Here is a 15,418-nt window from a genome sequence, read left to right as displayed (position 1 = left end):
CCTTTTTTCCCCCTCAAATAGAAACATTTTCTCCGTATAAAAATTTGATATTTCATCAATGTGTTATGTACTGAATAAAAATATTGAAAATTTGAAAACGTTCACGACATATTGCATATCCTGTTTTTATTCCAAGGGAATTGTACAGGTCCCAACGTTTGTTGGGAATCGGGTTTTTAGACTGTTAGAACGTGTATACTACAATACAAAGTGGATTTAACATACAAAAATTTAAATGTCTAACCTTTAATATGGCCATGTTTTTTTATGTACCCTTCTCAACTTTGAAATAGACCTTTGAAGCTAATAAAGACTATTGGTTGACACTGCTTAGTGTCCAATGTTCACTATTAACTTGTTGGTTATTAGCATGATGATATTACTGGGATATTGGCTGTGATTATACTTAAATAAGGTTCAAAAGTCAAGGTCACGTTGTTATGTTATCGTAGCGCACCGACTAAAAAAAAGCAACGAACGTTGACCGGACCAAAGGTGATGCAGAAACCCCACCATCCGAAATCTCAACTCAAAAAAACTACCATTTAAAAACTATATAATGACTTTGAAATTCATGTAAATTATAAGACACAGAGGATAGTCAGGCAACAAACATCACCAAAGAAAGAAAACAACAGAAACAAAACAGTATTTTCAAGTAAGCAAAACAGCCTCGAGAGAAAAAGATATGTTTTGAAGAGTGATTTAACCGGAAGTAACGTAGGGGATGACTAGATGGATAAAGGCCAAAGAGTTCCTGAGTGTAGGACCAATGAACTGAAAAAGCTCTGTTCCCTTTAGACTATTGTTAAATGGGATTTTGGGACAATCAATAACTTCATGAGAAGAATAAACGATCTAAGCATTTTCACATGAGAATAGAAATAGAGATAGAGTCTGAAATGTTAAAGTTGGGGCAGACCTTGAAGTGCTTAAAAACCAAAAACTAGAACCTTAAAATAAACTCTGAAATTTAACAGGTGAAGACGAGTTATGGTTTTAATCAACTTTAGTCAAAGATATTTGCAATCATCAACTGATAGCTCAGCCAGCTGTTCTTTATTTTACAAACATGTGAACCAAAGGCCCATATAATTAGCCTCTTAGGTCAACAATCAGATCAATGAATGGGTCTCCATGGTGGAGAGATCCTATCAAGTTCTCATTTAGGTTTACACTATGAGTAGAGAATGGCTCTCCATGGGGTGTTAGTTTACACTGTATTGTTTGTACAGCACAAAAACATTTGTTACCAGGTATACAAAGGTCTGGTGTCCAAGACAGTAACTTGGGTTAAGATGGTTGAAGGATGGCATGCATACACATCACTGCTAAAGAACTGCTACACATGCTACCTTCAATAAAATTCTTCTCCACACCAAGAACTTTGGTCCAGCTTACTTATTTTATGTTTTAGAGAATTCTAGTACATTGGCGAGCCACACCCAAAAACTACGCTCAGCCAAATACAGCAAAATCTAACACAGTGGGGAACCAGTGAAGTGAAAACTAACGGACGGTAAATATGCTGCCTCTTGAGTTTGTCGCCCGATACGAGGTAATGCGAACAGGCATAAAAAAAGCGACCAGCAGACAATCTGGTACCATTGTAAGATGGTGATAGTGAAGACTGGTTAATTCCAACGTGGAGAGCGTTACAGTAATCCAGCCTGGTTGAAATGTATTGCATGAATAACAACCTCTAAATCATTAAAACTAGAAAACTTTTAAGCTTGCAAAGCCCCTTAAGCTGAAAAAAAAAAATAAAAACTAGCTCTGACTACAGAGGTGTAAGAGTTAAGCACATTACTAATGTCTTATTCTGCAAAAGAGATTATTCTAATCCTTAATCCTACCCAATTCTTAAACCTTACAACTACTTTACATACGTTATAGATTTGATATAGGATTTAGAAAGTAATTGTGTAATACAGTAATGAAATACTTTTTGGACCGAGAGTAAGTTTTGTACAGTAAGGTCATTCTAATTACACTGTTGAAAATTTAATTAGTAATCTATAGTAATAATTGAGACATTTTTAGAGTAACCTTACGCCAACACTGACTGGCATGTTGTTCAAACCAAACCAAAACAGGGTGAGTCTAACCTCTGTTTACTGTAATGTAACTCTAGCTAAGTGTACATGGAAACCATGGCATGACCAAACCAACGTTCAGGGAAAGTATCGCTGGTTGGCTTATATCTAAAGAAGTGGTCATAACCTCATGAAAGACTAGAAATACTTAACTGTTGACTTTATTCAAGTGTGTAGGGATACATATCTATGGGGACTAAACTAAATCACATTTAGAACAAAGCAGGCATTAGGAGCGACCATCTATTAGTCAGCTTAGACTACCTCTGTAGGTGCAAGCAGTGATGGCAGGGCTCAAGCCATCAGTGCAAGACTGCACCCCAGTAGCATCAGGTAAACTGTGCCCAGCGGGCACATGCAGTTACAGTAGCTCTCTGGCAGTCAGGTTTTAAGGGATACAGCAAATAAAGGGTTAATTTGAACCATCAAGCTTTTGAAATCACATACACAGAACAATAATTCTTAGAAGCAAGTGAAATTAAATGATTAATAAACTATTTATGTGTAAATATATAAATCTTATTGTTAGTAGACATGATGATAGATAGTTGCTCCCGTGTGTTAATAACTGCCTTATTAAACACTTATTCCCTGCTGTAATTCATGAAACAAGTCAGGAAATTATAAAACATTTAGTAGTTGGCAGCCATCTATTTTTGTGAGCGCATCTCAAGTTAGGACTATTTATAACTTTTAAAGAATTCACAAAGGAGATTTAAAGGATCATTAACTCTTCCGAACAGAAAAAGTTAAACACAACACAAAGGGATACAGAACACAGAAAGAATTTTTTCAAGATGGCAAAGAAAATTAAACTGTACAGCTGTACATTTGATAAAAAAAATATATATAACCTATGCAATTTTATATATATATATATACATATATATATATAAATATATATATATATATATATATATGATAATAAAAAATACATTATGAAGTTAATCAACTTATAGTCTTCTTATTCTCTCTATTTTGAAAGTTAAGTTTAAAGGTTGAATTAGAGATGAGATATCCTTCTTACATATTTAAATGAATGTCTGTATGTTTTCAACAATTTCCATCATTTACCATTATTACACATTTTGAGAATATCTGGCATGTTAGACAGACAGGAACTCAAGAGTTTGTCCAGTGTGAAACCACACAAACACAAGATCCTCATAAGTGATTATGATCTGCGCACACACACACACACACACACACACAACACACACACCCCACACACACACACACACAACACACACACCCTCACATACACCCCCCCCCCCAGATCTTCACAAGTGATTATAACTCTACACCACACACACATACACCACACACACACACCAACACACACACCTCACACACACACACACACACACACACACACACACACACACACACACCCACACACAAACCACACCACACACACTACCAGGGATATAAAACAAGCCTATATTTCTCATCGTAGTTTTGGTTTGAAGAGTTGTCGTCCCTCTTAGTGGCTGGGGACTTTTCTGATCTTGGATCTGCTCCTCTCATTGTGCTCCAGAAAAAAGATGCGAAGAACACATATTCTCAGGCTAAAATGTGGTGTCTCACACTGAAAGGGCAATGCACATATTGCTTTCTATTTATACATCAGTGTCACTGGTTTAGTATTTGTGAATAACGCTGTTGTGTTTCTTGTCTTTCAGCATCTGCTCTTTCACTAGATCTACAAGATCATCTGAGGGATTTGATTGAATCAAGATTGCTGCTGATTATTGAAACTCTTCTTCTCATCTCAGCTGCTCTAGGACCAGGTAAGCTTTTGTGTTCTAGTATGAATATTACAGACATGAATACTGATGATTGATTATTATGAATCCTGTTTGCTGCAGGATCACAGAGCTGCTGTTTGAAGGACAGCCATTTCCACTGGAATATGGCAAATAATTCAGTTGATGATCAATATAAGCGCGAAGACGCGCAGAGTAGAGTAGAGCGAACATGGACAGACCTGGTGAAGACAACATTTATGAATCATGACGGAACTGTCTACACACATTTCTAATTTTGCAAAATGCTTGGAACCATGCTAAAGCAGGATAATTACACGCAACCAGGAGGATAACTTGACAAAAGAATCATTACATTAAATCGCTATTCATGTGGTACAGTAGCTCAGTTTTTTGCGGTATATAAGGAGTTTAAGGAAGCTGATCATGATGGCAAGGACAGCTACAAAACCAAAAATAAAAAAAACTACAAAATGGATTCACTTCACTTTCTGTTAACAGATGCGATACAGATTAGGGGGGGGGGAAAGGGCAGGCGTGGGGGGGGGGAGGAGGGAAAGGAGCGGGCATGGGGGGGGCTGAAGAAAAACACAAAAAGAAATGCTATTATACTTATCGTCGTACAAAGCTTACATTGATTTCCGAATATTCAGAATTACAAAAATCAGAATGGAAAAAATCGTTTTTGGCTCCATTTACTTTCTTCCTCTAGGTGATCTTCCTAACAAACAAGATTTTGTGGAAAATGTATCTTGTTTTGAAATCTAAACTTGTGAAGGTGCCTAATATTGCAAAATATTCCAAGCATCCTCATGAGAAAGAGGTGCTGATCCATCCGTATGAGATGTTTAATGTCACTGCTGTTAGGACAAAAAGAGATGAGAAAAATTCTCTGGGTGTGACCACTGTGTATATGTTGAACAGCACTGGAACAAAGAAGTGACCTCAACTGTGCTCTATTCAACAGAAACCAACCAAGACCCCAAAATGAAGTAATGTGTTGTGCGCTGAACAAAATGCTTAAATTCAAAATGATAAACTCATGTACAACATTTCTATATATATATAGAATGTTTTTCTCACAGTTTTGTTCAATAATTCTTTGTTAGAAAAAACAAATTATTATTTACTATAATTCAGCATAATGAATTATTAGTTACTTTATGTGACCCAATTCAGTGCCTTTACGTGAGTTTTGGTTTAACCACCCAAAAAAATTCCTTTGCTCATTATTTACACATTTTTGCTGAACAATTTAAATGAATCATGGGTCTTGTAATTTTCATTAAAGAAATTAAGGTGATAATTAAAAATAATGTTTGGAATTTCATTAAAGAAATTGTGATTTAGTGTTGCATAGAAAATAATGAGACTTTTTACTAATAAAACCAAGAGATAGGTTTTCCTCATTTTTTTAAGGAGACTTTTTCAGTTTGGTGCTTGAATTGGGGAACTGATTAAACTAAAATAATTAAGGAAAGAAGGCTGCCTATTTATTTTAAGAGAATTAGCTCTATGTTGCAGTTTTATTTTAGAGATTATTGTTAGTTTCTCAGCATGCTTTGATGGTGGCTGGAAATGGAGAGTAAATTTTGAAAATAAATGCTACTTATGTTTTGAGTGAAGGGAAGCATCTATTAATGTTTAAAGTTCAGGTTACGTTTGACATTTGTAAGAGTTTCTGTTACATGTGAAGTTTCATTTGCACACTGCAATCGTTACCACTGTGCAGAAGAGTAGAACTTTGTGGTATGGATACCACTCCTCTAATGGCGTTATGCCTTTTTGTTTAATGAGCAGTAGATGTTTGCTTAGTGCTGTTGTGCCTACTTTCCAGCATTTCTCAAGTAGATTTCCTAACTTGAGCTGATTGGCGGTATACAGTCTTGTAAATGTATAAAATAACAGAATACAAACATACCTCATTAAAAATCACAGACTGGAGAATAAACGTAAAATAAATGAGCACATTTCCCTAATTATATTAAATTCGTTGTGTCATAGATTTAATTAATTTAGGAGATTTTCACATGCTTTAGTCAGGTAGGATTACATTATAAGAATCAAGCACGTGAAATAAACTACTCAAAAAAATATGTGTGAATACTGTTGACCTTATTTTTTATAAGTAAATAGCTCATTAGATTTTTTACAGTAGCCACCAATACAGCTTAGAGCAAAAAAAAAAAAAAAAAAAAATCAATAATAAAAAAAAGAGAGATTTTTGCTTCTTGTTGTATTTAATTGTTTGAGTTAAACTTAAAACAGAAGTTCAATCCAACTTAATATTTAAAAATAAAAACTGACTTTAATATTATGTCTAGCGTAATCCTTATTAGGAGACGTGAGATTTCCTGTTATGTTGGAGGTTTTTGTGGTTTCATTTGCCGAAGAGGGAAGTCTGTTTTTTCGTGTGGGAAGCAGAACCATGACGCTTTACAAAATGAAGCAATGATGAGTTTTCTTAAGGGTTTCATCTCACTACATTCAGTCACAAACTGTACTTAGTAGCTAGCAGTTAAATGATAAAAGATGATTTAAGCAGTAAATAATTGACAAATTCTAATTCATTAGGTTGTTCACTTTGTTCAACACTACATTTAATTATTCAAGTCTTTCTTACGATGAACTTTAGAGAAAAGCTTAACTCAGTTTGATTAAGTTCACTGACCCCCCATCTTCTGAGTATACGCACTTGAAAATACCTACTACGTTCAAAAGTTTTGGGAGCAGTAAGACTTGCCCGTTTGTTTAAAACATAGAAGCTCTTCTGCTCAACCAAGGCTGCACAGCATTTTTGATCAAAACATGCAAAACAAAAAAAAAAAAAAAAAAAACACAAAACATGTCAATCTTGCAACAATGTTATTAGAATATAAAACCTACTGGTTCTATTTAAATATCCTTTAAAATAAGAAGTTATATCTGTGATGCAAAGATGACTTTACCGCATCATGCTCCAGTATAAAGTGTCACACGACTCACCCTTCAGAAATCATTCTGATATGCTGACTTTACTTATTAGAATTATCAATGTTTGCAAACAGCCAATATTTTGTAGGAGAAGTGTGATACTTTTTTTTGCAGGATTCTTTGACCTGAATTAAAAATGTTAAAAAGAACAGCATTCTATTTAAACAATAGAAATCTTTTTAACAATCTATACACTAACATTCAAAAGTTGGGCGGGGTCAGTAAATAAAAATTTCTTGCTCTTTTTTTGAAGAAATTAAAAACTTTCATTCAGGCAAGGCTGTGTTTCAATTGATTAGAATTGATTCGAACGCAAGTTTTATATTGTTAGAAAAGACTTTCTATTTTGAATAAATGCTGTTCTTTTTAACTTTTTATTCATCAAAGAATCCTGAAAACTTATCGCGCCAGTTTACAAAAAAATATTTGGCACAGTACAACTGTTGCCAACACTTGATAATTCTGATACCTTAATCCGCATTTGGAATGATTTGAAGGATCATGTGACACTCTTCTACTGGAGTACAGGTGATTTTAATCGCAGACTTGTTGCATCACAGAAATAATGAATATTGCTCAAGGATCATTGTAAAATAGAAAAAAAGATTCCTATGGTAAGAATAACATCTTTGGCAGATACCCTGTTTTTTTTTTCTGCTGTATTTTGATCAATAAATGCAGGCCTGATGATGCATAAATGACTACTTTTTTACAAAACATTACAAGTGCTTACTGACCCCACAAACTTTCAAAAAGTAGTGTATGTAAGGATTTATAAATGAGTCTCGAGAAGTGCTCTGCAGAGCATGGCCTATTACCAGGTGACTCCCAAACTCTGTACCTGGAGGACTCAGTGTCCTGGAGCATTTAGCTGCACACTTTTCCTAAACCATAACCCTCCTGCCTGGAAGTTTTTGTTACTATGCTTAGTAAGACCTTGATGTAGTTGGATACAGGTGTGTTAATTAGGGTTGGAGCTACAACTCTGCAGGACACGGCAACCGCAGAACTGAGATTTGGAGACCCCCTGGTGCTACTATAAAAAAAAAATCATGCCTCTGTGGCAGTGGTTTAGTTAAAAAGTTGTATAATAAGTTGTAATATTTCTTTGGTCAGTGAGCTGTTTTGTGTACATACAAAAAAAAAAAAAAAAAAAAAAAAAAAAAAAAAAAAACGTAATTGTGGTCAGACTTTTACAGACACATATTGTAAAATGCTTATGAAATCTAATCAACAGTCAAAAGTTGCTTACCAGATTTGTGATATAATACACGCCCCCTCTTCCTCCCCCCAGCCCTGGTTCAAACACAAATCCAAGACATGATTGGTCAGAATGAACAGGTGAAGCCATAGTCATTGTAACGCTTTGAAACAGTACCAACTCCCGGCCAGGTTGTCTGAAAATCCGTATGACTCTTTTATTACAATATAGTTTCGTCCATAATGATCCCCCCTAGACACACACTTTGAGGTTTTTGGCCTTAAGAATATTATCAAGCTTGATCACTAAGTTGTACCAGTCATACATCTAATCTTCAACCCCAATTATGAACTGTGTGCAGTCAGTAGAGCAAAAAGATAAAACTGATCCAACAATGTGCCAAGAGCAGATCAAAACAATTCAGACCAGATCTGAACATTTTCTGAAGACAATGTGAATGGCATTTGTCTGTGTAAAGTGCTGGACTTAGTCAAAAGTCTTTTAGGAACTACTCAACAACCTTAATTTGAACACTGCTATCTGTCGAAAACAGATGCATGCTGCTTGATTCCAACATACATTTTAAAGTGTTTTTAATAATTTTTAGGGTCACATCTTTCAGATCTGTTTGCATGCAAACATTCTTTCTTTGATTTACTTAAGAATTTGTGAACCTTTCTGCACTTTTTTCAAACCTCTTCTTATCACCAAGGCTGCCATTTATTTGATCCAGAAATGTAATGAAATACTATTACAATTTAAAATAACTGTTTTCTATTTGAATATATTTTAAAATGTAATTTATTCTTGTGATGCAAAGCTGAATCATTACTCCAGTCTTCAGTGTCACATGTTCCTTCATCAAATCATTTCTGATATGTCTGATATTGCTGCTCAAGGAAACATTTTAAAAATGTAAAATGTAAACATTTATAATAAGAGTCAAACACCAAACCCAGTTTTTTTTTTTTTACTCAGGCTTAAGTTATCATTTTCATCAGCAAGTTTATGCAAATTCATGCATGCAATTATTTTGAAATCAGATTGCTACAATATGCACTTCAGTGATTAAAAAAAAAAAAAACACACATTATAAGCATTTATAAAAAAAGGCACTTTCCTCATCTTGTGGTTTGACACGTAAGAGTCATTGTCATCTGGGCTGTGACTTCGACTGAACTTTTCTGATCTTCTCTTCTCATACAACTGTTCCTGCTATCCTGAAACATCTCAGAAAAGAAAACAGAATCTGACAAAAAGAGACGTATAAACAATATTTCTCAGGTACGATTAAAGTCATTTCAATACAAATTTAAACATTTTACATGAGTATTTGAGAAAAAAGGTTGTGTTTCCTTGTCTTTCAGCATCTGCTCTTCACTAGATCCTACTAGATCACCTTGACTGAATCAAGATGTGCTGATCATCTCAGCGCTCTAGAGACAGGTACTTGTGTTTCTCGTATGAATATTACAGGAACTGAAATCTGATGAATGACATTATGATCCCTGTTGTTGCGGGATCACAGAGACCTGCTGTCCGTGAAAGGCTGAAATCGGATATGGCACTGAAAATCTGTCTGAGTGACTACTATAAGGGCTGTAAATCAAAAATGGCACATCTGGTGAGAGACAAAATATCTAATGAAAGAAATCAATAACTCAGCTCAATTTAAAATTGGTTGGGAAGTGGATGAAATGTTTGTCAAGTTCCCAAAGGTACATTTACAAGGAATCATGAATTGTTTGGTCTATTATGTGTACAGTGATAATAATGTATATCAGTATTTCATCCTGATCAAAACAACAAGACATTACAAGATGGTATTCATTTCACTTCCTGTTAACAGAAGTGATATAGATTCTAAAGAAAAAACAGTATGGATGCAGGTTAGCTTATCATGGTATTAGTGTTGAATTTAATAAGTATGTCCTGAACAAAGAGGTTGGCTTTGGCTCATTTGCTTTATCCTCCCTTGATCGTAACATTGCATGAGGTTTCGGATCTAAGTCTTGTTTTGAAATCTACACTTTTGAAGGTGCTGATGTGTCAAAATACTCTAAGTATCCTTATGAGAGAGGTGCTGATTCCTCCAAATGAGATGTTTAAACTCACTGCTGTCAGGATAAGAAAATATCAGCCTTATCTCTGGTGTGACACGGTGTTCACTTTGAAAAGCACTATAACAAGAAGTGACTTAAATTGAGTTCTATTTATTAACCCCTAAGTACAATGTTATTCACTAAAACAAACAACATCACAACAAACAAAAAACTTATCCAGCATGCTCTATGTTTTATTACACTTTATTTTAAGGTTTCCTAACAGTGTAATTATACATTTAAGTACTGGGAAATATTTATTAACTACTGTGCATGTCCTTACTCACTATACGGTTAGGGTTAGGGTTTGGTTTAGAGTTACTTGCATGTAATTTTGCATAATTATATAATAATAATAGTAAGTACATGTAACGTGTAACAAGGACACCTTAAAATAAAGTGTTACCAAAAATACTCTGAATTTATCAGTTCCACGCACATATTTTTTTTCCTCTCAGCTATTTCCTCTTCAACAATTCTTTGTCAGAAAACAGATTTTGTCTAATGAACATAATTAAATAACGTATACAGAGACAGACACCTTAACAAAAAAAAATAAAAAATAAAATAAAACTTTCAATCATTTTCTTTTGTCCATTCGTCTGTCATTTGTTCATGTAGTAATCTACTTACTGTATGTTTCACGACCCTCTTTCACGTCAGACCGTTTTGCCCCCTGCTGCTCAGATCTGACAGCAACCCATATTACTGTTACTTCACTTGTGTGTTTCGCTTATTACTGTTACTTCACTTGTTGAAAACAATTGTTTAAAAAATAACTTTACATTAAAGACTTTGCTGTACATCTGAATGCTGCCTTGCAAACTCTTTTTGGTACGTTCATTTGTCTGGCTTTTAGTTGCATAGGCAGTATTGTAAATAAGCTTTTGAAACCTGTCCATTTAAGGGAAGACAAAATACCATTTTTCAGTCTTACCAATTTCATATTTTGTTAAAAATAAACCCAAAAAAGTTGCATATGCTAGTTATTTTGTAAATAAAAATAACGTGTCCATTTAAGGGAAGACGATTTTTTAGGTTTATTAAAAAAAAAAAATGTATTTATTCATTTTATTTTTGATTATTTATTTATTTATAAGACGTTTCATTCCTATTTCAATCTTAAAACATTAGAATAGACCATACCTGTATTAAACATCTAAAAATAATAATTCAACAAACTATTGCTGTTTTCATTTTCTAAACCAATGAGTGTTTTGTTATGATACTGCGGTTCGATCCTGTGCTTAAATAAACAGAAATACAAAAATAACACCACAAACTATGTCTACTGATATTTATTTTCATTTCATATAAAAAGACAAAATTACTGTGTACAATTAAATAAAACAGAAAACATAGGAAACTTTTTTTACTTGGTATGAGTTTCCATCTCTGGGAAGCTAAAACAGTTGTGCACAATAAAATACACTGTAACCCAAAGTATTTGGACCGTACAGAAGTACAGATTTTAGCTATTTCTTAGGCGTTCTCCACCTTAATGATGTTCAGCTCGGGCTCGTGTGGCGAAACCGGAAGACTAGAGGACTGGTTAGGGGGGCTACAGGCCAGGAATGAGCCGTCTCCACTGGTGGAGGGCATGTCTACTGATTTATTATCCATCCCCGTGAAGGAGTCTGTGTGCGGCTGTGTGTACTGGGGTGCAAATGTTTGAGAGTGGGTTTGTGTGAATGTCGGCGTGCGCGCTTGTGTGTGGGTGAACGGGGGCCCCCCGGAGGTCGGGCACTGCTGAAACCCATTCATGCTGGGTGGGCTGAGCTGGTCTAGAGAAAACACCTCAATGCTCTCTAGACCAGAATCATGGATTTCGTTGTATCGTGTCTGAGCTTGGCTGCACTGAGCGTAAGCGCCCTGACCGGCCGCAGTCTGGCCGAAGGGCGCAGAGGAGGCCAGGGAACAAGACGCTGATAACGCTGGTGCAGATGCGGACTGCAGAGGGTCGAATTTGGATGCGAGATCTTGCAGTGTGCTGAGGATCTGCTTCTGGACTTGAGTCTGCTGGGCTTGTTCTCTCTCCAGTCGGCCCTGATGGTCCACCATCATCCTCAACGCCAGTCCCAAACTTCTCAGCTCGGAGCCCAACAGCTGGATCTGCTCCTGCAGGCCGCTCAAGGCTCCAGGGTCCAGGCCGGTCCGCTGGGGAGGAGGTGAGGGCTGGTTGGTCACGTTTTGGACCCGTGCAGGGGGGGCTGGATTTTGGGACGTCGTTCCAGTGGTGGATGGGTCGGGAAGGCGGATGCCGACACGCGGAGGGTGTTGAGGAGCGCGAACGGGAACGCCAACCCGCTGGTGCATCCACCTCCTGTGAGGACTGGCTCCTTGGTGCAATGATCTCTGGGAAATAAAGATTTATTTAAATACTGATGAAAAATAATAATGATTATAATATATGAAACATTTAAAAATTATATTTTATTAAATTATTTAAAAATCATTCTGCAAATTGGTTATGGGATGGGGAACTTGAAGCAACCATGAAATGCAGAATTATTATGTTTTTATGAAATACTGCACTATTTATTATAAATCATCTAACTGTACACATCATTTATTTTTATTCATGTTTTATGATATACTGATCTATTTATTATAATTCTTTTATCTGTACAACTTCCTTTCCCTCTTCAGTCTCTGATGACATGTTTACTGGCGGGAGGGCGGGATCAACCTGTCACTCACATGAGATCCACCAATAGCAAACCAGTTAATTCCCCATAGACAAAATCAAGATCTGTCCAACATTTTTCATTTTTGAGAAGCCGTTTCACTTGGAAATACGTCACAATTTCATGCCAACTTTAGACAACAAATAATTGTTATTGGTTATTAACATTTATTTTTTATCTATCTCTAATCATAAAAGCATTGGATTGATGATGTTTCATAACTCACTATGCTTGGAGGCCTGGCTGTAGTCAGGTCATAAGATGATGTCTGAGGTAACGCAAGCTTTCTGCCTTCAGATCCAGAGAAACAAGATGGGTCTCGTCTCACTGACAGCGACACCTGCTGGCCGCTCTGAGGAACGCTGTCTCTCACTCACAAAACACATGTAAGATATTAAGGTAAAACATAACCACAAAAATGAAATAGAATTAAACTCACAAAAACAGTTTTTTTGCATTAGAGTCCTGAAAACTAGAGGAGTAATGTGCTTAATTATCATGAAAATAAAGTTATATTTTCAGCATCATTACTCAAGTCTTTCATTCTAATATGCTGATTTGCTGCTCAAAAACATTTTAGATTATTATCAATGTTGTAAACGCATTTGCTGCTTAATATTTTTCTGAAAATCATGATTCATTTTCTTTTTTCAGGATTCTTTAAACAGAAAGCTCAAAAGAACAGCATTTATTTAAAATTTATTTGAAAATAAATGTATTTGAAGTGAACAAAATTTGTAACATTATAAATGTCTTTACAGTCATTTCTGATTAATTTAATGCATCCTTGATGAATAAAATAATTCATTTATTTTCTAAAAAACCTAACTGACCCCAAACTTATTTGCAGTGGTGTATGTAAATGTAATGTATATCAGTACACTCCACCTACCCGTGCTCTATGGAGCAAAGCCTTATCCAGCAGTCGTTTGCGAGCCACTAGCACAGGATTGGCAGGTGAAGGCGTGTGTCGTCGTCTTACATAGTTAGCACCACTCATTGCTCCGGGTCCTGCTCCTGAACGTGGCCCTTGGACGCCAGCGTGCTGCGTACCCTGTGCCAACGAGGTGACGCTGACAATCCGGATATCCTCATCTTTTTCTCCACCTTGTGCCTCTCTTATGCCTCCCGAACCCGTCCTGGACGACTGTCCCCCTCTCCCATCCGAGGACGCCCCGGCCTGCTGGGAGGCAGCGACTCGAGAAGCTTCTCTGAGGAGGTTCCTCAGCTGCTGATCGCTCCAGCCGGCCGGCCGTGTCTCAGAGCTGCCCACCTCCCTCGCTGACGTCGGCACCGAATGACTGCTGTTCCCAGCTGCTCCGTCCTCCTTTCGAGCTCTGCCCTGAAACTCCTTCAGGAAAAGGTAGATGGCCTGCGCAGACACCTTGATGTTCTCCAGCTCCAGCATGGCTTTGATCTTCCGGAAGCTCAAACCTGCTTCCCGCAGCTCCACCACCTTGCGCTTGGCAGCGTCGTCCAGTCTGCCCATGCTGGAGACCACAGGACTCACTCTAAAAAGCTGGTTGATTCAAGCAGATCCTGAAATCAATGCAAAAACAAAAATGATGTTCCTTGAAAAACTGCTGTTTATATCTCCCCTGTCAGTAGCGTTTAGGTGTTTGTAAAAAAAAAAACAAAAAAAAAAACCAAACACCACACACACATTAATGAAAAAAATAAATAAATAAATAAAACACTGATTGGATTTAGTTGATAAATATAATTTATCATATTTTGATAATACTCACTGATATGTGAATATAATTGTTATATTCATTATTTTAATTTCATTTTTGTTTTATTTATTATTTTGGTTTCATTTTTTAATTTTTTATTAAAGTGGGTTTAAGGAATTTTAATTTATTTAAAACTGAGACTAAAAAAAATAAACAGAAAATAAAATAAACGTTAAATAGAATATATACACACAAACACACACAGTTCTCACATTTTTATATTCATTATTGCATTTCATTTTGAAAATACTTATACCTGTCTGAAACCTTAAAGCATTACTGTTGGAAATATAAACAAATAGCATGCAGTAAGTGCATACATATATATATATATATATACATATATATATATATATATATATATATATATATATATATATATATATATATATATATATATATATATATGGTATGTATATGTATGCAGTTTATATTTCAAACAGTAATGCTATAACGTTTCAAACTGGTTTTTAGCTGGTCTGTAAAAAAGTGCCCCATCCCCCAGGAACACAGACCACCAGGATCTGCAAACCACCTTAGACTGGTTTAAGCAGTTTTTCAAAAAGGTTAGACCAGCTGCCATTTTACTACAGACTACCAGTTTAGGATTTTCTAGCAGGAAGCAAGCTGAGATCCATGTAGCGACAATGCAAAGGGATCCAGTGCACTAAAAACACAATGGAAGTCAAGCATCTCTCACCTACTGCGACTTTGCTCTTCTGTTATTTATGTTCAAAGCGACGATCTGCTCCATTGTAAAGTCACATGGCAATGCTCGTGTGCATATCCGTAACGTGCGTCTGATATTATCAACACAACAACAATATCTTTCGTTGAAACGCACACACTAGTTGTTT

At 36.0% G+C, this 15,418-nt stretch overlaps 1 protein-coding gene and 1 pseudogene across 1 annotated transcript; one reads left to right on the top strand and one right to left on the bottom strand.

The window, feature by feature from the left end:
* The first annotated feature begins 9,597 nt into the window (after positions 1-9,597).
* LOC122136772 lies at positions 9,598-10,242 on the top strand (annotated as a pseudogene).
* Positions 10,243-11,429: 1,187 nt separating this feature from the next.
* On the bottom strand, positions 11,430-15,400 carry LOC122136469. The gene is made up of 4 exons (XM_042719569.1): positions 15,262-15,400; positions 13,718-14,364; positions 13,052-13,198; positions 11,430-12,493 (listed from the first exon to the last, which is right to left on the bottom strand). The coding sequence occupies exons 2-4, from the start codon at positions 14,312-14,314 to the stop codon at positions 11,621-11,623; spliced, it is 1,617 nt and encodes a 538-aa protein (XP_042575503.1). The 5' UTR covers positions 14,315-14,364; positions 15,262-15,400; the 3' UTR covers positions 11,430-11,620.
* Positions 15,401-15,418: the final 18 nt, after the last annotated feature.

Source organism: Cyprinus carpio, chromosome B3, assembly GCF_018340385.1.
Source record: "Cyprinus carpio isolate SPL01 chromosome B3, ASM1834038v1, whole genome shotgun sequence".
NCBI lineage: Eukaryota > Metazoa > Chordata > Actinopteri > Cypriniformes > Cyprinidae > Cyprinus > Cyprinus carpio.
This window is presented reverse-complemented; position numbering and strand designations above follow the sequence as displayed.

Excerpts from the sequence above, each read along its gene's own strand:
- LOC122136469 (XM_042719569.1), bottom strand. The coding sequence starts at position 14,314 with ATGGGCAGACTGGACGACGCTGCCAAGCGCAAGGTGGTGGAGCTGCGG. Across the intron at positions 13,199-13,717 it reads CTTTGCTCCATAGAGCACGG|GTGAGAGACAGCGTTCCTCA; the intron begins GTAGGTGGAGTG and ends TGTGTTTTGTGA. Across the intron at positions 12,494-13,051 it reads CAGCCAGGCCTCCAAGCATA|AGATCATTGCACCAAGGAGC; the intron begins GTGAGTTATGAA and ends TTTATTTCCCAG.